Consider the following 24,887-nt stretch of genomic DNA (forward strand, 5'->3'; position numbering starts at 1 on the left):
AGGACTGCCCTGGGCTCCTGGAGCTGCTTTGTACCCAGTCCCAGAGAATGAGGAGTAAGTGCCGTATATGACCACCAGCCCCATTGAACTCCCCTCCCCAAAGGCACTCAGCCCTTCACTGATAGGTACATGAGAGTGAAATCCCCTTTCCTGGCCTGGGGGAGACTAACTCAGAAACACAAGTTACCTCCAGGTTCTCCTGTCCCTGTCAGGACAAAACTCCCCCATGGTTGTTGCTGAAAATCACCCCTTTCACAACCATGAACTCAAAATGGTCACAGACCTAAGTAGATGAGCCGAAATGACCATTCAAGAAGATACGCAGGAGAAAATATTCAGGACTTTGTATTAAGTAAAGAGTTCTCTCCCTACAGCAAGAAAAAAACATTTGAAAAACATAAGAGAAAAACATAAGATGACCATGTTTTTTTGCATCAAACATCACCACTGAGAAAAAGAATAGAGAAGCCACTGATAAGGAGACAATATTTGTAGATTAAATACCCAAATGACAACTCCCATTCACAAGACATAAGAGTACTTTGAACTCACTGAATGGGCAGAAGGAACACACTGTTAATAAAAAGCCAGTATAAGACTCGGATACACATGTTACCAAAGAAGACACATGCATGGTTCATAAGCACAGACAAAGGTCATCAATGTTACTAGTCCGCAGAACAATCCATGTAAAACCAGGGACCACTTTACACCAACAAGTGTGATTCTGATCAAAAGACAATAGCAAGTGTTGTTGTGAACATGGAGAAAGTGGACCCTCGTACATTGTTAGGGGGAACGAAAATGAAAGAGCCACTTTGGAAGCCACTTTGAGAGTTCTTAAGAGTTCAACACAAGCTTCCCATAGACCTGGCAATTCCACAACCAGACATCTTTCTGAGAGAAATAAGAACATTTGTTCACTCAAGCCTGGTTCAGAAACTTTTGAGGCAGCATGACTCACAACAGGAAAACCTGAGAGCAACACAAAGGGCCACTGACTGGTGAATGAACAAAAGGTGGCCCATCTGTACCATGGAATTCAACTCAGCAACAACAGGAGAGAAATCTGATTGAAGCTACAGCATGGAGGACCCTGAAAAGCATGCTACATGAAAGAAGCCAGTCACCAAGGACTACATACTGTCTCATTCGATTTATGTACAATGTCCAGAAAGAAGCCATGTATAGAGACAGAAAGCAGATCAGCGTTGCTTGGGGCTGGAGGAGGGAGTGAAAATTGTCTGCAGAAGGGCTGGAGGAGGTGTGGGGAGGAGAAGGAAGTCTCTAAAACAAACTAGGGTCCTAGCTGAACAACGCTGTCATTGTAGGGACACCCTTACAATGGGTGAAATTCTTGTATGTAAATTTCACCTAAAAAAAAAAGAAAAAAGGTGAAAGTCCCACCTCAGTGTGTCTTGGGGTCCCCAGGAAAACACTGGCTGGTGAGGTGCCACATCCTGTGTCCAGCAGTTGGTGATTCAGAGCCTGGTGTCTGAGGTCACAGCCAGAGTCAAGGATTCAGGGCCTGTGTCTTCAGCCTCTGGCCCCCGCAGTTCCCCTGGACTCCACAAGGCGGCAGACGACTTAAGGGGAAGACCTCCAGGTGGCACAAGTAGATCAGGGGGCAGGAGGCAAAGAAGTGGGGGAACCAGCTCCCTGGAGATTTGGGGAGGAAGTGAGGGCTGTAGAACATATGAAAGCAGCTGGCAAGATCTGGAAATTTTTTTTAAGATTTATTTATACATTTATTTATATATTTATTTATTTGACAGAGAGAGAGAAAGAGAGAACAAGCAGGGGATGCCACAGAGGGAGAGCGAGAAGCAGGCTTGGGGAGACTGATGGGGGCTCCATCCCAGGACTCTGGGATCACGACCTGAGCTGAAGGCAGATGTTTAACCTACTGAGTCTCTCAGATGCCCCTGGATAGATCTGAAGTAGGTTGGGTCCGCTGTTTAGGCTCTACCCATCAACTTTCAGGTTAACAACCAAAGACATAATGACGTAATTGATGCTCTTCCTGCACTGGCACTGAGGCTCCCCTCCCCCATCAGAATAGGGAAAAGAGCCCGTGCTGCTATTAAAATTCTTCTCAGTCTAAATGGAACGGTTTGGGCTGGTTTAGGGGAATCTGCCCATTTCTGGCCATCTACATATGGCCAGCTTCCGGGTGCTGAGCCATCTCTGCAGGGACTTAGAAGGGGCACCCTTGTCCTTCAAATTGGAGCTGGGCTTGCGAAGAAGGGTTCCTGCTAATCTGTATTTCCCTGGCCTGGGCTGAGCATCCTCGTCCAAGATCAGGTGCTGCAGTGATCTATGTGGGGAACCTCCTGCGTGTCACTGCTTCTCTCTGGCAGAGTCCAAAGGAGGCCCATGGTAGTGGCGGAGGGAGAGGCAGGGATAGAATTCTACATTCTGTCAAAACGTCGTCCACAGTGAAGATTTAAAAAACATATTAAGAGGATAGATGTCAGATTATATACTTGGTGATACAGTAACAGCTCTGCGTGGTGACAGAAGGTAGCTTACGCTTGTAGTGAATATAACATAATTTATAGAGTTGTCCAATCACTATCTTGTCAAGTCAAACTGGTGTCACATGGTGTATCAACTATAAATCAAGTTTTAAAATAACCTGAAGGTGAGGGAAAACATTTGGAAAAGAAGCAATAAAATTATAGTTGACTGGAGAACAACAAGGGTTTGAATTGTACTGAACAATGTAGGTCCACTTAAGGGGTGATTTCTTTTCTTACAAATACAGTATGGTATTGTCAATGTATTTTCTCTTCCTCATGATTTTCTCAATGACATTTTATTTACACTAACTCACTGAATTGAAAGAATAAGGTATGTAATACAAACAACATAAAATATGTGTCAATCAACTGCTTTTGTTATCTGTAAGGCTGTTACACTAAGTACACCCACAAACACCCCAGCTACTAGAGTCTATAACTTAAATCGGCAGAGAAGCAGGATATAAGACAGACAAAATCAAGTGTTTCTAAACCCTAGCAATGAACAATCGGAAAAGGAAATTAAGAAAACAATTCCATTTATAACAGCACCCACCAGAATAGTATCTAGGAATAATTGATTCAAGGAGGCACAAAACCTGTACACTGAAAACTACAAAACATTGCTGCATGAGATTAAAGAAAACCTAAACAGGTGAAAAGACATCCCATGTTTAACGATTGGAAGGACTGAAGTGGCTAAGAAGCCACACACCATGTGGCTAAGAAGGCAACACCATGATCCGCAGATTCCGTGAAATTCCTATCAAACTTTTTTCTTCTGCCTTCTCTATAGCACTTTGCAATACATTTCCTCTCAGACATTGTGGTTTCTTTTATTTTTTTTAATATTTTATTTATTTATTTGACAGACAGAAATCACAAGTAGGAAGAGAGGCAGGGGGAGAAAGCAGGCTCTCTGCTGGGCAGAGAGCCCAATGCGGGGCTCTATCCCAGGATGCTGGATGCTGGGATCATGACCTGAGCCGAAGGCAGAGGTTTTAAACCACTGAGCCACCCAGGCACCCCAGACATTGTGGTTTTCATCTCTTAATGTGAGATTGGGGGGTTGTTTTGTTTTGTTTTACATTTTCCATGTATCTGCTGAGTGTTTTGAACCGATGGGATGCAGTTTTTAACAAACGCTTTCTTGTCCTTTGGTGATTCTCACCTTGGTGTCAGCTCTGGGTCATTTTCAGATGAGTGACCCCTCTCCTCATGAGGGCTCATTTCCCCTGCTTGTCTGCAGACCTCAAACCATCGGATGGGATACCACACAATGTGAATGCTATCATGTTGGTTGCTGCATATTTTTTGTTTTCTGTAATATTAAGCTTTGTTTAGTGATGCATTTAAATTACTTGGAAACATTTCCAGTGTAGCTTTATTGATTTGTTAAATGGTCCAGAAGAGTAAACCACTTCCTGTGAGTCCCTATTGGTGTGCCCCTACAAATAAAAATCAAAGTTGGAAAGCGCCCATGTAGATTCTGAATAGAGGCTTTTACCCGGGAAAAGCCCCAGCTCCAGTGAAAGCACAAAGCCAGAAACCCCTTCAAGCTTGGAATTACAAAGCAACACAGCTGTGAGGACAGTTTTTGCTTGAGCCTGAGAGCAAGCAGAAGGCCCACCGTCCCTGGCCCAAGAGCTAACCTGCTGTCTGGGAAAGGTCTATGGTGCCAACTGAACGGGTCCTTTGCAAGTAGGCAGATGTGCCTCTTTAGAAGCCTATCAAGGGTCACTGGGCTGGCTCAGTCCAGAGAACACCAGAGTCTGGATCTAAGGGTCCTGAGCTCGGGATCCCCCCACCTCCGCTGGGTATAGAGATTGCTTAAATAAACTTAAATAAATAAACAAAAGCACATCAAGTTCCAAAGTCTATATTCTCTGAAGGGCCCTCTGGAGGAAGGCTGCCAAGGGTAAGAAGTGGCCTGATTAAGGATACGGAGTCTGGGGACTGTGTGAGGCTTTGTAGGGTGCTGGTGGGAAAAGGGGAGCCAGAGGGCAGCGGAGGGGGACAGACTCTGGCTTGTGTTCCCTGGGGGAGTGAAAGAAAGCACCTTCTTTGCCTGGATCCTGGGACTGCAAGACACCAAAACGTAAGCAGAATCACACAAAATATTGGAGAACACCGGGCACACTGCTCCAGGGGAGACCTCAAGAAAAACAAGAGGCCCAATCTTGTCCTGAAAACTGTGCATAGAGGACTCCCGTGTGTCTCCGGTGAGAAAGACCATCGACCAGCAATGTAGTTAAGTGGGTTATAAATCATGCATTCACTGAGTAAGTGGTACCGCTAAAACAGCAACACCTGCAAAAGCTCTCTTAAAAGATAAAGCTGTAAGAAAAAATTAAAAATCAGAGCATTCTGTTATTGAACACCTATTACCCGGGGAAAGGGCAAACGCAGTCCCCCACTACCATAAATTATGGAGTCGAGTTTCCCACATTTGGGGAAATTGCAGGGGTCAGCACATCCGCAGTGCAATTGACAAGCCTCATCCTGGGAAAACGACCTGCTTGATCATGGTATCTCCCCTGCCGGGTGAGTATGACCCACCCTCTCCGCCTCTACCTCCGCCACACTAGCCTCACCCGCCGTCCACCCTGCACACAGGCTCACTTGCCAACCAACACCCCAGAACCATCAGCAGCCATTCCTGCCCCGAGCATCCTCACCCTCCACAGGAGTCTTCCTAATACAACAGAAGCTACAGCACTGCTACATCCTCTGCCCCAGGAATTCTCCAGCCTAGAACCTCGGCCTAATGGTAACTGATTTACATCAGACACGCCCCATCTATGACATCAGGGGGTCTCCCCACCACCACACACAGGCAGGCACACAGAGCACTCAGCACAGGGAAGGCTGCCCCAGCCTGAAAGGAACATGAGGGAGGAATTTCCAGCAGACAGAGAAGCGCAGATCCATCTCTCCCTCTCCCTCTCCTTAAAATCTGCTTTGAGGATATCTTTGTGTACAGTGTGAGAGAATGGTCGAGTTTCATTCTTCTACATACAGCTGTCCAGTTTTCCCAGCACCATTTATTGAAGAGACTGTCTGTTTTCCACTGGATATTTTTTCCTGTTTTGTCGAAGATTATTTGACCATAGAGTTGAGGGTCCATATCTGGGCTCTCTACTCTGTTCACTGGTCCATGTGTCTGTTTTTATGCCAGTACCATGCTGTCTTGGTGATCACAGCTTTGTAGTAAAGCTTGAAATCAGGTAACGTGATGCCGCCAGTTTTATTTTTGTTTTTCAACATTTCCTTAGCAATTCGGGGTCTCTTCTGATTCCATACAAATTTTAGGATTATTTGCTCCAGCTCTTTGAAAAATACTGGTGGAATTTTGATCGGAATGACATTAAAAGTATAGATTGCTCTGGGCAGTATAGACATTTTAACGATGTTTATTCTTCCGATCCAAGAGCATGGAATGGTCTTCCATCTTTTTGTGTCTTCTTCAATTTCTTTTAGGAGTGTTCTGTAGTTCCTCGAGTACAGATCTTTAACTTCTTTGGTTAGGTTTATTCCAAGGTATCTTATGGTTCTTGGTGCTATAGTAAATGGAATCGATTCTCTAATTTGCCTTTCTGTATTTTCATTATTAGTGTATAAGAAATCCACTGATTTCTGGACATTGACTTTGTATCCTGCCACATTACTGAATTGCTGAATGAGTTCTAGTAGTTTGGGGGTTCAGTCTTTCGGGTTTTCCATATAAAGAATCATGTCATCTGCGAAGAGAGAGAGTTTGACTTCTTCCTTGCCAATTTGGATATGTGAGACAGGAATCCATCAGAATCCTCGAGGAGAACATAGGCAGTAACCTCTTTTATATCAGCCACAGCAACTTCTTTCAAGATATGTCTCCAAAGGCGAAGGAAACAAAAGCGAAAATGAACTTTTGGGACTTCATCAAGATCAAAAGCTTCTGCACAGCAAAGGAAACAGTCAACAAAACAAAGAGGCAAGCCAGGGAATGGGAGAAGATATTCACAAATGACAGTACAGACAAAAGGCTGATATCCAGGATCTATAAAGAACTTCTCAAACTCAATACACACAAAACAGATAATCATGTCAAAAAATGGGCAGAAGACATACACTGAAGACATACAAATGGCTAAGAGACACATGAAAAAATGGTCATCATCACTAGCCATCAGGGAGATTCAAATCAAAACCACATTGAGATACCACCTTACACCAGTTAGAATGGCCAAAATTAACAAGACAGTAAATAATGTGTGTTGGAGAGGATGTGGAGAAAGGGGAACCCTCTAACACTGTTGGTGGGAATGCAAACTGGTGCAGCCACTTTGGAGAACAGTGTGGAGATTCCTCAGGAAATTAAAAATAGAGCTTCCCTATGACCCTGCAATTGCACTACTGGGTATTTACCCCAAAGATACAGATGGAGTGAAAAGAAGGGCCATCTGTACCCCAATGTTTATAGCAGCAATGGCCACGGTCGCCAAACTGTGGAAGGAACCAAGATGCCCTTCGACGGATGAATGGATAAGGAAGATGTGGTCCATATACACTATGGAGTATTATGCCTCCATCAGAAAGGACAAATACCCAACTTTTGTAGCAACATGGACGGGACTGGAAGAGATTATGCTGAGTGAAATAAGTCAAACAGAGAGAGTCAAGTATCATATGGTTTCACTTATTTGTAGAGCATAACAAATAATATAGAGGACAAGGGTAGATGGAGAGGAGAAGGGAGTTGAGGGAAATTGGAAGGGGAGGTGAACCATGAGAGACTATGGACTCTGAAAAACAACCTGAGGGTTTTGAAGGGGCGGGAGGTGGGAGGTTGGGGGAACCAGGTGGTGGGTATTAGGGAGGGCACAGATTGCATGGAGCACTGGGTGTGGTGAAAAAAACAATGAATACTGTTACGCTGAAAATAAATTAAAAATTTAATTAAAAAAAAAAGAAAAAAGAAAAAGAGCAAAAAAAAAAAAACCCAAAAAACAAACAAACAAAAAATCTGCTTTGAGGAGACAGAGGGCGTTGGCTACACCTGTGGAGCTCAGCCTCCTAGCCCGTCCCCCACGCACACCCCCCCCCCAGGCCTGGACACCCTGGGGGATGGGGCAGGGAACCAAAAGTCAGCAACCTCTGGGCTGGCCCTCTGGCTGACACCTGCTGGCAACATCCCAGGCCCTGAGAACACCTCGGGGGACCGCTTCTTCACCAGGCGGGCCCCTAGGGCAGGGACGCAGAGTTCCCTCGTGGCTGCCCTGGAGAGAACGACCAAGGATCCTGCTGTTGAGGACAGGGCCAAAGGAAACCATCCCTTCTGCTCCCTTAGACTGGGCTCAGAGTTCACAGCAGGGGGTTAGCAGAGTTCCAGGCGCCCCGCTCTGCGAACTCCTTCCCTCCTCCCTCCACCGCGGTGCTCTTCCCCTTGGATGAGATTTCTGCATCAAAGTTGGTGGAAAAAAGCCAGGTCTGGGAAACAAAGCAAAACAAATACTCCCAAGAGACCAGTACTTGGGCAATTGTATGGCCCTGGATGGAGTGTCCTCGGGTCTTGATTTGCCTTCATCTTGATTGCGCCTTGAGGGAGTGCTTTGCTTTTACTGGATTGTTGAAATTTGAAAAGATTGGGGGGTGGAGGGTGTTCAACATTAGTTGTCGCCTAGTTCGTAGTGTGGTGGGGGGCAGAATAATGCCCCGTCCCTAGGAGGTGCCCATGCTAATGCCAGTGAGGAGGAAGCAGAAGCCTAGCTAAAGACAAAGCACAGGCTGACTCCCTGAACCCCTGACCTCCCACTCCTGGGTGAGATCTCTGGGACAGTTCCAGGAAGCTGCCAGCTGTCTTATTGGTAATGCCAACTATACGAAAAACAACCTTAACTTGACAATGCCAAAGGCCTCTAGGATCTTGAAGGTCCTCTTTAGCATGTTCTTTTGAAAACCTCCTTTTCTCCCAACCCCTAATGCCCAAGTGTATAATGAGCCTTGGCTCCCAACCCCAAGGCAGCAGCTCTTTCTGCCCAAGGATCCTGTTCCCATGCTTTAGTAAAACCAACATTTTGTACTAGAGACGTTGCAAGAATTCTTTGTTTGTCATTGGATCCCGACCTCACTCCACCAAACCTCACGTGTATTCCAAAACCCCATCACCAGGAACCTGTGCACGTGTTCCATCAGCAGCAAAAGGGACCCTGCAGAGGTGCTTATGTTAAAGACCTTGAGACGGGGAGATGACCCTGGATTCTCCAGACAACCCCCTGAATGACAAGGGGGTCTTAAAACTGGAAGAGGCAGAGAAGGAGGTCAGAAGGATGCTGCATGAGGAGGACTCTGCCTGCTGGGGCTGGGGCTGAGCATGGTCCTCCATGTCAGTCGTCGAGAGCGGTCAGTGAGAGCTGCCAGCTGTAGGAGTCGTCGAGAGCTGTGAGAACAGTCAGTAAGAGCTGTCAGAGTCGTCAGGAGTGCTTACCAGAACAGCCTCCTTCTGGGGAGTGGCCTTGTCTGGGAAGCAGCCTCCTTGGCAGCAGCCTCGTCTGGAGCAGTCTCGTCCAGAGCGGCCTCGTCCAGAGCGGCCTCGCCGGGAGCAGCGTCATGGGGAGCAGAGTCTGCGTCATCGGGGCTGTCATCCTCATAGTCGTCCTCGTCGTCGTCGTCGTCGCCTCTTCATCGTTGGGAGCGGCCTCGTCCGGGGATTGGCCTCGTCGGGGTCGTCGTGGTCGCCTCTTCATAAGAGACGGCCCCTACCAGCCGGGTTGGTTTCTGATGCTGGCGTGAAATAAAGCTTTGCTTGACTTTCGCTTTGCATCAGTCTCGTTCCTTTGATCACGGACCCTAACGTTGGGTTAACATTGGGACCTCTAAAAGCTGGAACAGGCAAAGAGACACACTGTCTGCCTCACCTAAAAAATACAAACTGCCAGTTATTTTACCAGCAAAAATGGGATTTGTCGGGAATAAAAGGGAAAGGCGATCTGGGATAAAGCAGCGTTGGCAAATTCATAGGTGAGTCCAGAGAACAAATGGGAGGGACACTCTTCTTTTTGGAGGAAAGGGGTCAGTTGGGAAGATTGTTCTGCAAGTCCATCAGGGTGAACTGTGAGTTGGAAGAGTGCTGGTGTCTCCTTGGGCAGAAAAGGCTAGCGTTCCTGACTCTGGCCTGGTTAGTAGAGGCCTATGCCTGGGCAATGTCAAGTCCCAGTAAGGTCAAATCAGTCCCTCTGCTGGGGCTGCAACGCCCTAGGAGGTAAGGAGGGCAGAGGAGCTCCTTTGCTAAAACCTCCAGACTGCATTTTAGTGCGGTTTCCCTTGACTAATTTCCACCCTCTCCTAGAGCCTCCAGAAGGGAAGGTGCCCTGTGGACATCTCGATCTTAGTCCAGTGAGATCCTTGTTGGGACTCCGCACCCTCAGAACTGTAAGATAAAAAAAAAAATGTGTTCTTTTAATGCGCTCCGTTTATGGTGACTTGGTAACAAAGTAAGAAGCATCTAGCTCATTCACGTCAGTGGTAATGAGTTCTGGGGAATGCGATAAATTCTGTACAAACGCTGCAGGTTTTCTGTCTTCGGTCCACAGGTCAAGAGCTAGTTTTATTCGGGTTTTTGTCTTACTTTTAGGTACCTGCTGATGTGATGTGGGCCAGAAGCGAATGGTCAAGAGGCATCTTCAGGGCAAAATTAGGGTGTTTTTATTAAAGTTCGGGGACAGGACCCCTGGACAGGAAGAGATGCCCTGGGATTGTGAGGAGTGATTGATCATATACTGTACATTGGGGGTGGAGGGTGGAGATAAAGACGTTTCCAAAGGGATTTTTAGGTGTTATAAGAGACTGTAAGGACATTTACTTTTTTTTTAATTAAATTTTTAATTTATTTTCAGCGTAACAGTATTCATTGTTTTTTCACCACACCCAGTGCTCCATGCAATCTGTGCCCTCCCTAATACCCACCACCTGGTTCCCCCAACCTCCCACCCCCCGCCCCTTCAAAACCCTCAGGTTGTTTTTCAGAGTCCATAGTCTCTCATGGTTCACCTCCCCTTCCAATTTCCCTCAACTCCCTTCTCCTCTCCATCTACCCTTGTCCTCTATATTATTTGTTATGCTCTACAAATAAGTGAAACCATATGATACTTGACTCTCTCTGTTTGACTTATTTCACTCAGCATAATCTCTTCCAGTCCCGTCCATGTTGCTACAAAAGTTGGGTATTTGTCCTTTCTGATGGAGGCATAATACTCCATAGTGTATATGGACCACATCTTCCTTATCCATTCATCCGTCGAAGGGCATCTTGGTTCCTTCCACAGTTTGGCGACCGTGGCCATTGCTGCTATAAACATTGGGGTACAGATGGCCCTTCTTTTCACTCCATCTGTATCTTTGGGGTAAATACCCAGTAGTGCAATTGCAGGGTCATAGGGAAGCTCTATTTTTAATTTCCTGAGGAATCTCCACACTGTTCTCCAAAGTGGCTGCACCAGTTTGCATTCCCACCAACAGTGTAAGAGGGTTCCCCTTTCTCCACATCCTCTCCAAAACACGTTGTTTCCTGTCTTGCTAATTTTGGCCATTCTAACTGGTGTAAGGTGGTATCTCAATGTGGTTTTGATTTGAATCTCCCTGATGGCTAGTGATGATGAACATTTTTTCATGTGTCCCAGCCCCGGCCAACAGGACATTTACTTTTATTTACATTTACATTTCACTGACCTTTGCTCTCCTCATCACCTGCTTTTTTTTTTTTTCTTTCTTTGCATTCTTTTCTGTGGGATTCACAGTCTGTTCCCTGCAGGGGCTCAGCAGGGTTCTTATGGGAATTATGCCAAGTGGAAGCCATTGGCGGCCACACAGAAAGATATTTCAAAAGTGGGCTCTGTTACTCTCACAGGGAGGGTTAGGACATAACTTACAAAGAGGTGAATATTGGACAATGTTCCCATCAAAGGTACATTTTTGTTGTAACGAGGTCCCTTAAGGCACAAAGCTACTTTTCAGCCTTTCACAAAGGGTGAAAAGCAACTGATCTGTGACTGGATCCTGAGCGGAGTGAGGTTAATATGACATCATATGCTCTTGTTTTCCTAAATGTTACGTACTTCAAATGAATTTTGTAGAAGCAGTGTATGAGTTCTTCACTGATTACTGACTCTCCCTTCAGAGTGCGGCAGCCCTGGCGGCACAGGGATGGAGGAGGAATCGCTGGGATGCTGGAATAAGCACAGGGCGACATGGTCTCACGCTTGGTTTCTTTGCCTTAATAGTTTACCGACTTTCATCCATTCAGCCGATGGGGCCAGCGAGTTCCTCTGTATTGACAGCCAAAGGCCTTCGTGGAAATACTTGAACAACAGAGTGGGAGAGCAGATGTGGAGTCACTCCATCGACTATAAAATTAGAGGGCATCCCTACCTCAGGTGGGAGTCTTTTCTTGGGTCTTTCTGTTACTGGTCACAGTGGTGGTGATGGTTGTGAGATATTATCTGAGGGTTTTGTTTGTTGTTGTCCATGGTTGTGACTCTCTAGGAAATGATTGTGGAGTGATAGCTTTATAGCAATTCTTGGAAGGCAAAAGAACATAACTAAGGACTCTTCCCAAGGAATATTTGCAGATCTCTGTGCCAACATTTATGGAAGGACTTACACGCTTTTCAGTTAAAGGTTATCAATCGAAGTGAAACAACTCTATTCTTTTGGGTCATGTTGGAGAACAACGGTTTTAAACTGTGGTCTGCATCAGAATCATCTGGGGTAAGATACAGATGTAGTGAAGAGAAGGGCCATCTGTACCCCAATGTTCATAGCAGCAATGGCAACAGTCGCCAAACTGGAAAGAACCAAGGTGCCCTTCAACGGACAAATGGATAAGGAAGATGTGGTCCATATACTCTATGGAGTATTATGCCTCCATCAGGAAGGATGACTTGGGATGGGACTGGAGGAGATTATGCTGAGGGAAATAAGTCAAGCAGAGTCAATTATCATATGGTTTCACTTATTTGTGGAGCATAAGAAATAACATGGAGGGCATGGGGAGCTGGAGAGGAGACGGGAGTTGGGGGAAATTGGAGGGGGAGATGAACCATGAGAGACTGTGGACTCTGAGAAACAATCTGAGGGTTTTGGAGGGGAGGGGAGTGGAAGGCTGGGTTAGCCTGGTGGTGGGTATTATGGAGGGCACATATTGCATGGAGCACTGGGTGTGGTGCATAAACAATGAATTTGGAACACTGAAAAGAAATTTTTTTTAAAAAGACTAAAAAAAAAAAAACAAAAAACTCTGAAACCCAAAAGAAAAAAAAAAATCACCTGGGGGTATTTGTGTAAGAAATGCAGATTCTGGGGCCACACACCAATGAAATACTTGGGATTGGAGCCCAGGAAGTGGCTCCTGTGATCTCCACTGCTGATTCTAAGGCTCCTCAAACCTAAGAACCACTCTCCAATATTTTTAGATTGGGTATTCTTACAAAATGACAGAGAAGGCAAAACTCCTTTTAAACTTAGACTTCAACAGTATAGTCTATGAGCTTCTTAGGGACAGTGTGTCTTTCCTACTCTTACACGCTCAGCCTAGAGACTGGTGCAGAAATCAGAAACAGAGCAGGTGAGGAAAAACCTTTTATTTCTTTGTACACATTTTACTTTCATAGCCGCCAAAAGGACTGTGTTTCATTTCCTCTAACAGACCCTGTCCACCAGTTATGTTGCCCTCGACAAACTACTATAGCAACATATATAAATATCTATCGTACATTTATACACACGTACACACCTTCTAAAGCACTGTCAGGACACAGACTAGGCTTTCCCACAACTGGGGCTTCTCAGGTGCCACTTAAAAATGATCACTGGTTTGTCTTACAGGACTTTCAATGCGCTTGGGCTGGCCCTGAGCCCGAGTTCCCCAGAGAGGAGTTAGGGTGATGAAAGGGAACGGCGTATTCAGAGTGAGGTGGCCACACTTCGGAGATCATAAAAGAAGGGAACTAGGAGGTGCTAGGCTAAGCAGGAGATGGCACATGGGAAGCCACCGCTTTCACCAGGAGCATTCGAAGCACTCAGGAGCCGCGGTGTAGACGGACGCCCAGCCGAACGGCAGCTGGGCTAAGCCGGCCCCAGGGAAGCGTGGATCTGGGAGTTGTGCTGGCTGAGCCCCACTGGCCCTCAGGGCACTGCTGTCACTCATGGGCTTTGGAACGGGCTGAGGAGCTCCTGTGTGGGGATCAGAGGTCCCATCTGTAGGAAGCAGGGTCCTGTGTCCCCTGAGCTGACCATCTGAGGGTAGGTGTTGGAGTGAGGACTGACTGCGGCCGGTTCCCAGGCCAGTGAGGTGCACAGAAGCAGTGTCAGGAGCTCCTCTACAGACCAGTGCTGGGATGAGCAGCCCCTGGCGGGTGGTGTTCCTCAGCCACAGGAGAGGCTGTCTGCCCTTCATCCTCCTCCACCGGGAGGAGGATGGGACCCTCTGGCAGGTGTGGAGGACTGAGCTCTGGGTCTCCTCAGCAGATTGGGATCTGCACCAAAGGGGGGCAGGCCCAGTCTTCCTGCTGTTTGAAGGACCTCCGGTGGCTCCTTTTCTTCCATGGCTCCTGGAAGGCAAGGGTCACAAGACTGGGGTGCACGGCAGAGCCCTTAGGGACTTCACCTGGAGACAGAAATACGACAAGGTGAGAACCTAGTATCAGGTTCCGCTGGTGGCTCCCTGAGCTGCAGTGAGCACTGGGCGGGGGCTGAGCCAGGAGCTCAGCGAGAGCCTGTCAGAAGGATGAGCCCAGGGGAGGGGGTGTGGACCTGTGGAGCCCCTGGTGCCACCAGGTGAGAGGGAAGCTTCCCCACCACCTTGGGCGGGTGACAGCCCTGCTCAGAGCCACTGCACATGAGATGCTCAGATCCCACACTCCCTCTTCACGGGCCAGTCCACTCCCTAGTTCACTTGAAGAAAAAGGATGGCTTCTGTCACCTCCCGGAAACCGAAGCACTTAGTATGAAACATGCCCATGAAGAAACAGCCTGTTGTAGGAAGGAGAGGATGTTGTGCAGGGAAGTCCCCTGCTCAGTTCATGTCCCATGTACTTAATGAGGAGAGGGAGGGGCCCCACCAGCAGGGAGCTCCAACACCCCCTAGTGCCACCTCTTACAGATGGATGGGCAAAGGCCACAGGGCCGGTTAGTGACAAGCCTGGGATTGGAACGCAGGCCTCAGGCCCTTTCCATTGGTCTCTGGAAAGTGCAGAGGAAACTTCCAAACATGGGGAAGCCAGTGGGTGTGTGGGGCTGTTGGGTTACCTTTGCTGGGACAGGAATAAGGCTTTACAGAGGCCATCTTGTATGTGTTCTTCTAAAGAGGCTCAGGAAAGAAAGGAATCATCAGAGAAGAAAAAAAGGGAATTAGAAAAAAAAAAAAAAGTTGCGGGGGAGGGTGAAGTCATGGCCCGACCCATTTTCACACCATGGGATCAATATTCTCTCAGGCTACATAAGGAACATTCCTAGGAATAGGTTCAATTGCTTATGGCAGAACTTTAACATCCAGTGAAGGGTTTAGTTTCTTTCCCTGTTCTTTTTTAAGGAATCTCCATGCCTAGCATGGAGCCCAACACAAGGCTTGAAGCCACAACCAGGAGATCAAGACCTGAGCCAAGATCAAGTCAGATGCTCAACTGCCTGAGCCATCCGGGTTCCCCTAAAGGTTTAGTTTCTGATTTACAAGCCATTTGGTACACTTCAGCTTACATGCTAGGGATCAGGTTAGTATTTCAAATAAATGTACAGAATACCTGCCATATACATAAAATGTTTCCCTTCAAGTTTCATTTTTATTTATTATCAAATTCTCTTTTAGGTCACGAAGACCCAATGGTTTTCTTTGAAAAAGAAAGATCAAGATTGAATGGCTATTCTGTGCCAATAGAGTGTGCAACAGAATCAACCGATTTGATGGCATCTCCAGTTTATTTTTTTATGAAGTGAAAAGGGCTACAGGAAACACTAGAGCTGGCCCCAGAGCCCCTTTCCTAGAAGCTAATTCAGAGGCATACTCCCCATGTCCTCTGGTCTTGGGAATCAACTCACTTGCTTTCCTCGGACTCCTGACTTGGCCTAAAGGAGGGAAGAAGTGTGGTGAGGAGAGAAGAAGGTCACGATGTCACAGGGAGATGAGATGACAGGGAAGGGACTGGGGTGGGAGAGGTGATGGAGCGAAGTTAGAAGGACATTTAGTGAGGACCTGAGTCCTAGGAATGGACTGGAAATCTCCTGAAAGGTCAGAGTGGGTCGGGGATGATCTGCAGACTCTGAAGACAGGTGGGGTTGGATTTGGGCTGGGTTCTGTGGCTCTGGCAGGTGCAGTGGTGTCCTTACCTCCAAATTAGTCCTTGCCTTCTTCAAAACATCATGTGTCCTGGTCACTAAAACAACAAAACAGCCCAACAGGAAGAAGTGACCATCTGGGACCATATTAGCCTAGTGTGTTCCAAAGGGTGTCTTTCTGGCAGCTCAGATCAGGGTCTCCTGCTTCCCCCATGCACCCCTCCCTCTGCATCCCCAATTACTCATGGCGCAGGAGCTTTGGGGATATCACACTGGTCCACAGCCCTCCTCCCCACCCCACCCAGTCTGTCTGGTCAGGGCCCATCGGCAGCACAAGTGGGGAGCCTGGAAGTCCTCCCACCCCTACTTTCCTCTCTCATCCCCTGGCTCAGGGGCACCCACACTGATTGAAGATGAACTGCTCCATGCTCTCCTTCTGCTGGTTGGCGGTCTTCAGACGCTCCGCTGTGCTTTGCAGGACACTCTCCTGTTTGGACAGTCTGGTTCTCAGTTCCAGAAGTTCCCTTTGCAGGGACTGTCCCTGGGGAAGGAAAACAGGCTCTCTGTCACAGGTCAGAAGGCCTCAAGCACCCGACGCTTTGTGGCTCTTGAAAATCAAAAGCAGGATTCTACAATCCTCTCAATGATTTCTGGACTGGAGTCCCTCCAGGAGAACCACTAGAAGGCTCCAGCTGAGGCCAGCTTAGACCAAGGCTATTAGGTCAGCACACTGAGACCCCGGGAGCCCCCATGCACATGGACACAGGCCTCCACTCCTGTGGCTGTAGAGGCCCTGATCCCCGGCCAGTGCCAGGACTCCCAGCGGTGGATCAAGAGCACACATTCAGAACTGACATTGGTTCTAGTACCTGGGCCTCACGGATGAGACTTGCTAGCTGGGCGTGTTTTGCCTGGGGAGACAGTGTGTGATTCTGTAAATCTTTGGAACAACTTCAAGATGGCAGAACACCCTCTGCCTCAGAACCGGCATAGTTGGGGCCCATAGGTGTTAGTGCTTTAATCTGCCCTCAGGCTCCTAGGTGGGGCTGGTGTGGGGAGATGGAGAAAATTTCTGGTTCACACTCCCCCTGACCAGAGTCCAGGCCTCATATCTGAGAGCACCTGGTGGTGGGGCGGCTGACTCTTCCAGGCCTGGCCCAGAGATGTGGAGGAAAGCTGTGTGTGGGATGCAGTGGGTGGCTCCAGGAAGCTGCTCATCTCATGGTGACATTCTGTGGGGATGGCGCAGGGAAAGGAGGTGTCGACATTTTCACAGGTCCCTACATTTTTCAGCTCAGCTAAGTTCAGAAAGTGAAAGAACCCAAACACTCCTGGTTGCTGGGGTTCGCTCACATGTCTGCCCTCTTCATATTCTGTCCTCCCCTCTTTGCTGGCGGTGGGAGGAGAAGGGATGTCGTAGGAGCTGCCCTGCCAGCCGCCACCATGGACGACAGGTCTTCCCCCAGGGACGGTCCCCTAAGGGCCCCCTGTCCCAACTCAACTGTCCAGCTCCTGACCTTTAGCACTTGGGAACTGAAGAGGCAGAATGGCATTTGGGGCAGAAGCAATGAAGGAGGCTGCCACTCACTGTGCTGTCAGACAAGGCAGGGCTGGGGGAGCTGGGCAGGGCCGCTCGCCAGAACATGGTAAGGAGGGAGGCTGACTCGTCCAGCGTGTGCTGCAGGGCCTGGGCGCTGCTCCCAAGTTCATGGATACCTTTGCTGCTCGGCACCTGGGAGAAGGGGGAGATAGCCCTGGGCACCAAGACTGAGAGATCATTCCCTTCCCTCTGCTCCGGCTCCCCCAGCACAGGGCTCAGGTTTCCCTCATGAGTGAGGCACAGGCATGGGCCTGCTTGAACCTGTGAAACCATTTTTAAACCTGGAAGCCCTGAATCTCCACTTCAGCAGTGACCTCCAACTGGTAAGCATCACTAGATTCTGACTTCTCTCATACTCTCTGTAAGCTCCTAGTCCTGCTCCGTGCTCTTGGGTCTAAGGTCCCTGATTTTTGCTTTGGCACCCCCATGCGTATCTCTAAATTATACCTCTGCTTCAACTGGGCTGAACCATTTGTAGCTCCAAGGACTGTGATGCCATTCCCTTTACCTGGAATGCTATCCTCCTCCACCCAGAGAAGCTGTGTATCTCGCCAGTGGTTCCTCTAGGACCCTGTGACTTTCCTTGCCTGGCCCAAGGACCCCTTCTGTGTTTGCACCCTCCCAAATCAGCAATGGCTTCGACACTGAGCCCAGACCCCCTGTTGTCCTTATTTACTTGGATATGTGGTCTTCTCTCTGGGATGGGGGCTCTTGTCGACAGGGCTGTCCCTACACATCCATGCACCTCCAGTGCCTCAAACAGTACAGCAGCTGGTACCTGGTGTCTGAACAGGGAAGCGCTCTGAGAAGGTGCACTGCCTGCTTCCCTGCACTGCTCAGTCTGCCCAGAGAAATCCCATGGCTGCCAGGCTTCGCCCCTTCCACAATATGTGGCCCATGCAGATGCAAATCCTGAATTTCTAGCCACCTGATTAAGTGATTTTACTCTGCTGATGGATGACCATGTGCCAGGGTGACTGGACCAGATAATAAGCAAGCAGAGGGTGCTCAGTAGAGCACGACACATAAGCCAAAACTCAGCAAATCCCCTACAAATGAGGATGACAATTCTCTTCTGGCTCTTCTGTGTTTCTGAGAAGAAACTTCAGTCAGGGCAGAGTGTATAGTGAAAACAGGAGATGGAGAAGAAAGGCCCAGCTGGGTGTAAGCAGAAGATGTAGACTCAGCTATGGGAGATATGCAGTGGGAGAAGGAGCTAAGATCAGAAGGAACAAGGGCACAAGGAAAAGCAGCACTTAAGACCTATAGTGTGATTACCTCTGTGCCCTGAGTTTCAAGGCCAGGGAAGGTGCAGGCTGATCTCACAAGAGCTACTATCTTTTTGACCAGCAGTTTGCCCTCCCCTATCTGCTGTCTTAGGGCACTGTAGTCATCGATGTGGCCAATGACATGGCGGCCATGCTTATTGGCAAAGGAGCCATCAGTAGCTTCGCCCTCCAGCTTGGGAGGTTTCTTCATCACTGGAGAAGCATCCAAATCCAGCTCTGAAAAACAAGACCAGAACAACATAGAATCCACAGTGATAAGCATATCCTCAGTCCACTTCATTCTAAAATAGACATCAAGGAGTGAAAGAGGCCAGGAATAGGAAAGGCACTCTAGGAAAAGTACAAGCCAGGTGTGAAGTCCATAGATTTCTGGGTTCTATGTTTTTATGATCTTTCTTACATCATCTCATAATGATCAAATTGCCAGGAGGCAAAATTTTATCCTTATTGACAAATGAAATATCCAGGACAAATATTATTTTAATAAAAAATTTTAAATTTCCAGTTAAGAAGACACAGACAAACTAAGGGTTCAGGAAGGGAGGGGGGTGAAGGGTTGGGAGGGCCTGGTGGTGGGTATTAAGGAGAGCACGTGTTGCATGGAGCACTGGGTGTGGTGCATAAACAATGAATCTTGGAACACTGAAAAAATAAAATAATAAAATAAAATTAAAATAAATAAAAATAAATAAATAAATAAATAAATAATAAACCCATTTAAAAAAAGAAGACACAGACAAAGAAATTAAGCCGGACACAGAGAGCACTTTCAAGGACGGAGAGATCACCATGCAGTGAAGCACAACAGAGCAATAGGAAAACCACAGGAGGAAGAATAATGGCAAAACGGTTGGCCACAGAAGGTGCAATGAGTAGGACTAAAGACTTTGGAACCTGAGGAGAAAAATCTCTCCATTCAGGTAATGTGCCCATTAGTAACCAAAGGCAACTTATACTGGTAATTCTCCATCATCAATCCCTGAATCCTTCCGTTGCCATATTTACCATTTGTCCTCTTGAAAATGGTGGTCTCTGAGCCGGGAGCAGCAGCAGAAAGGCTAGGGAATGCGAGCGCTGGAGAGTTCATGCCGACATCTCGGACTGGAGGGGAAGCAATGGAGTCTAGGGCATAAAGACAACAACAATTTTCAGGAACCCTGGAACCACCACTAACCAAACCCACACACAGCCTAGTTGTCACCAGCAGAGACTTAAGGCAACGTGGTTTGTCCTCATTATACCCCAACCGTGACGGTAAGCAACAGCAAATAAATCCCTTAGTTTGGAACAAGAACATGTCCCTTTAATGGAAGTGAGCTCCATGAGAAGCAACTTCTGGTTTGAAAGATTATTAGGTACATTTTTCTAGCCTGCATTTTAAATATAATCGTGTGTGCAATTTTTAATACACTGCTTTGTAACTAAACCTATGATGTGGAGAACAAAGGCAAAAGGAAATGTACATAAAGTTAAATTCCCTTATAACCTGCAGTCCATTGACAAACATTTGAGGCAGGCAGGATAAGACATTACAGGAATCCCAACTGTCTTAAACTTAATGACCTACTAGAGGGAAAAACAGTCTTAGCTTGACAAAAGCCAGGCCTCCAGGATCTCATGGGTCTTCTTTAGCATATTAAAGTCCTTTTGGAAACTTCCCTTTGCCTGTAGCTCCCCCAATTCCAAACTATATAATCAATGGCTCCTCACAACCCCAGTGTCACTCTTTCTGCCCACTGGTCCTATCCCTGTGCTACCGTAAAAACAACTTTTTGCACTGAAAATGTCTCAAGAATTCTTTCTTGAGCTCTGAAACCCAATATTTCCACATCAGATATGTGTAGTATATGTGTCAAAAATACTGAATCAAAGTATGAATGGACTTGTGGGCAATTAAAACTAGCATTCCAATCACCATTCTGATGAGTTAGTGATGGGAAAAATGTAGCAGGATGAGAAAGGTAGAGACAGAAGGCATGGCAGGTTAGAGATGCCCTCCTGGAGACCAGGCAGCAATCCTACAGTGGAAGAATTGGAAAATATCAAAGAAGGCAGGAAATCCTGCTCAGGAGGTGGCCTAGAACCAGCTCTCCAGCTCATGCCACTGTGGTGGGTAAGGACCAGGCACAGTGTCAGAGTCACTGGGGCTGAGTCCTGGCTGGGGTCGTGGGGATGCAGTGACGAAGGAAAGCTGGCCAGGAGGGCAGAGCGGGGAGTTATAACTGAACACTACAACCATCACGGCTCCCCAGGGAGAGCCAGCCATCCACCCTATTGTGGCTGAGCAGTTACTATGGGACACAGTTCACCTGACTCTTTCTCATCTAATGGCCACAACACAGGATCTTGGAAGTGTCACCTTCATTTGACAAGTCAGTGCCTAATTAGTGAAAATCTAGCGGGACCGGGGGAAAAGCTAAGGATTAACATGCCCCAGGAAGAGCAGGCAGGAAGGTGTCTGAAAGCTCATCTTTAGAGAATCCTGAGCAGAAATGGCTCCTACTGAAATAAAATTGAAAATAGGGTCCTGGAAGTGAGAGAAGATGGTTAATTAAAAAAAGAAAAGAATAAGTTGAAATGAGTGTGTCAAGATGGAGGGGGGACAGTACTAACATTCAGACTGAAGCTAGGCGAAGGGGGCTGGATGGACATTGAGAAGAGACGGAGAGAGCAGGCAAGGCAGTATCTGGATGGGCAGAGCCGGAGGGGAGGGGGAGGGGATGACAGCCACTGGGAATAAAGGGGGTTATCATCCCCCTGCTTTCCACAACCAGCACTGCCTGTGGGACAGGAATGGTTTCCACTCAGCTGAGCTCCCCTCCAATCAGGGAATGGGAATCTGGAAAGCAAGCGATGCCGAGACAGAGGCTGGAGAGGAGGAAGGACGTGAGGAGGAAGGCCAGCAGCTGGAAATAAAAACATCCAGTTCGAATCCTGGGTCGGGTCTTAGCTCGTTAATGTCTCAATCCCGAAGTTTTCCCACGTTGAAAGACGGAAGTAAAACCTCCCTTACCTCAGATGAAACAGTTTGAAAAATTGTTTGAAAACTCATGGTAAATTTTAAACCACTCCACAAATACAAGGAATAGATATTAACTCACAAGCTATTAACTGTTGAGCGATGCTTACCGTGTCAGGCACTTGTAAATTATTGCACTTAAGGCTTAATTACCATATTACCATATAACATACATATGATTGTCCATAAGATACATATGATTATTGTCCTCACCCTGAAGATGAGGAAAGTAAGGCTTCAGTACCTGGGGACTTCAAACACCTTGCCCAAGGCAAGCAACCTGTACCTGCAAACTCAGAATCTGGGGCCCAAGCCAGCTGGGACCCTCAATCCCACCCTCTCACCCAAGGTTGGAGATTGAAACACCTCTGATTTCACCTGGACCCTAAGGAGTGTGGAAGAGGGAAGATCCCTTCCACCACAGACATCCTGGCCATTGCCCCACTGGCCATGGGCTTCATGGTCCCCCTGCCCTTCCTACCTTGGAAGAGTGGTTGCTTGTTTCCAGGGTCCTCCTGGTGGGCAGAGGAGGGGCTGAGGCTGGCTTTGCTCCCCCTGCCATCCAACTGCTGCTCCAGCTGCAATCGCAGACAGCTGTTCACCTGGATGCTTTGCTCCAGCTGCCCTCGCAAAGCTCGGATCTCTGCCACCAGGTGGCTCAGCTCACTGCTCAAAGGGACCTGGAGACAGGCATCCCATGTGGCAGCTGAAAGAAGAGAGAGAGAAGGTGTCTGTTGGCTCAGATCCAAGCTTTTCCAAGCATTTGTCAGAACACTCCTCCGGGGCATTCCTTTCTGCTCGGGACCCCATTGTCCTCTCGGGGCCCCAGGCAACCCATTTGGGACGGAGCTGCCTCCTTTCTCAGGACTGAGTGAGATACCGCACACCGGAACTGCCCCGAGGCTCACGTGACCCATCTGGAGAGCCTTCCATGAGCAGGTGGGGTCAAAGCCCATTATTATTTGACTTCCACAGTCACCCTAGTCCTACAGGCCTGAGAGCAGGGTCTTCAGAGATAGGGGGGTCAGCACTGGGCTAGAGAAGTCCTGGGGATCTGGGAGGAGGAAAGCTGATGCCTCCGTGCTCAGGAGTCACAGCAGAAAGGAGGAGGAGGTCACCAGGGAGAGGAGAGGAGGCACCAGTGAGGTCACAACTCACTTAACTATTCTACTTTGCCATGTTTTTGTTTTGTTTTGTTTTAAGTCTCTATTTGCTACCACCGTCTGTTTCTTTGTACTAGGGATGAAGACAGCTAAGAAATATTCTACAAAACTACATATCTTATCTGAAAGCTTGAAGCCAAATATATTTCAAAAAGTAGAATTTGTTTTGGTGTTTAGGAAGGTCATAGGATCTGTACACCATCTCTTACATAGCCTATACACCAGGCTGCCTCTGGGCCACAGGCCATTAGGCAAATACATTCATATTTCCGTGATGAGCCAGGTGAACATTACCACTGAGTGGGGTTAAGTAAAGTCTGTGAATACCATTTTGGTCAGTTCAGACAGGTTTTGTGACCAAATGAGTATATGAAAGAGCTATGACAAGAATTCATGGTTCTCATGGGATTATAGAATTAAGGATAAGAAACTATGGGGCTTCAGAGGTAGGAGCTTTGAAATGACTCCTAAAACAACTATAAGAAGGGAGAGGCATGAAAGAGGATGTAGTCAGGATGAAGGGATTTTTTTTTCCTCTGTCATATAAAAACAAAATTGAAAGGAAAAAAAAAAAACATACTGAATTTACAAACAAAAAACTGCTCCCAAGAAGTTAGTATAGAAAGGCTTCTCCAAGTTGTTAGTACAAGTTATAAGGGATAAGAGTTTACTATGAGAAATTTTCTGGAAACATCCCATATTTTCTATTTTTACTCATTTGCATTATGTTTTTATAATCACCATAGTATCCAAATATAGCTATAGCATCTTTTTTTTTTAATTTTTTTTTTTGATAGACAGAGATCACAAGTAGGCAGAGAGGCAGGCAGAGAGAGAGAGGGGGAAGCAGGCTCCCCGCGGAGCAGAGAGCCCGATGTGGGGCTCGATCCCAGGACCCTGGGATCATGACCTGAGCTGAAGGCAGAGGCTTTAGCCCACTGAGCCACCCAGGTGCCCCCAAATATGGCTATAGCATCTTATAAGGAGGCCAGAGGTCATGAGGCGGGAGGCAACTCCCCATGAGAAGGCCTCACGGGGCACCTGCAGTCTATGGTTAGTATCTACCAACCCCAAAGCTCCATGAAGCTCCTTCCTATCTTTCTTTCCGTATATCCAAATCCTCACAAAATTTTGCTTCTTTCTAAAAATGTTGTCTTCTATCCATTCCTCTTTATCTTCCCAAAGGCACCTAGATCAGACTCTCCTCATGTAAATACCCCATAACCACACCCATTCAGTGGGTTTCCCTGATTTGAGTGTCTCCCAACTCCAGTGTGTCCCACTAGTCTGAGAGTTCTTTTCCCATCAAGTATCTGTTTTGCTTGGAAAAACGTACTCATTTTCCATGGCCCACTCTGTAGAGTGTAAACTTCCATCGCACTTCATAGGTCCCCTGTATACCAGCAGCCATCTCAACTGACCTGACTTCTCACACTCCCTCATACAAAGCTCTCCCACAGGGAAGGCTGGACCCGATGCTCCCAGGAGTGCACAGAAGCTATTCTCTCAGCCTGCGGTGCCCCTAATACTTCTTCAAGTTCTGGTTCACCTTCTCATCAGCAAGTTAGGAAATCCAATCAGGTTTTATGAAAATTCAAATTTGGCTGAATATTGAAAATTCTGTATTGCTTGAGGAATTTTTTTAAAAAGATTTTATTTATTTATTTTATTTTATTTATTTGACAGAGAGAGAGCGAGCACAAGTAGGCAGAGAGGCAGGCAGAGAGAGGGGGGGAAGCAGGCTCCCCACTGAGCAGAGAGCCCGACATGGGGCTCAATCCCAGGACCCCGAGATCATGACCTGAGCCGAAGGCAGAGGCTCAACCCACTGAGCCACCCAGGCATCCCTGCTTAAGGAATTTTTAAACAAATAATAAAAATAAAATTAGAATTGAAAAGCTTAGACAGCCAACATCCCATCCAAAGCAAGAGCTGTTTCAATGGGATTCTTGACAAGTCATCCCTTTCTATTTAAAGGGGCTTGGATGG

General features: G+C 47.3%; 1 protein-coding gene across 6 annotated transcripts in view; it reads right to left on the bottom strand.

The window, feature by feature from the left end:
- Positions 1-13,121: 13,121 nt before the first annotated feature.
- The window catches only part of LOC308342466 (myomegalin-like), a 177,126-nt gene continuing 165,360 nt past the window's right edge, over positions 13,122-24,887 (bottom strand). For 3 of the 6 annotated variants that reach the window (XM_080802900.1, XM_080802898.1, XM_080802896.1), the window contains 7 exons: positions 22,217-22,441; positions 19,722-19,838; positions 18,706-18,932; positions 17,416-17,559; positions 16,230-16,368; positions 15,879-15,925; positions 13,124-14,163 (listed from right to left, as the gene is read on the bottom strand). In XM_080802900.1, the coding sequence (XP_080659026.1) occupies positions 14,122-14,163; positions 15,879-15,925; positions 16,230-16,368; positions 17,416-17,559; positions 18,706-18,932; positions 19,722-19,838; positions 22,217-22,441 (941 nt within the window). In that variant the 3' untranslated portion in view covers positions 13,124-14,121. Of the gene's footprint in view, positions 14,164-14,804; positions 14,857-15,590; positions 15,618-15,878; positions 15,926-16,229; positions 16,369-17,415; positions 17,560-18,705; positions 18,933-19,721; positions 19,839-22,216; positions 22,442-24,887 lie in introns of all 6 variants that reach the window. The other 3 variants (XM_080802899.1, XM_080802904.1, XM_080802897.1) reach the window with 3 other exon arrangements.

Source organism: Martes martes (genome assembly GCF_963455335.1).
Source record: "Martes martes genome assembly, chromosome: 4".
Classification (NCBI taxonomy): Eukaryota; Metazoa; Chordata; class Mammalia; order Carnivora; family Mustelidae; genus Martes; species Martes martes.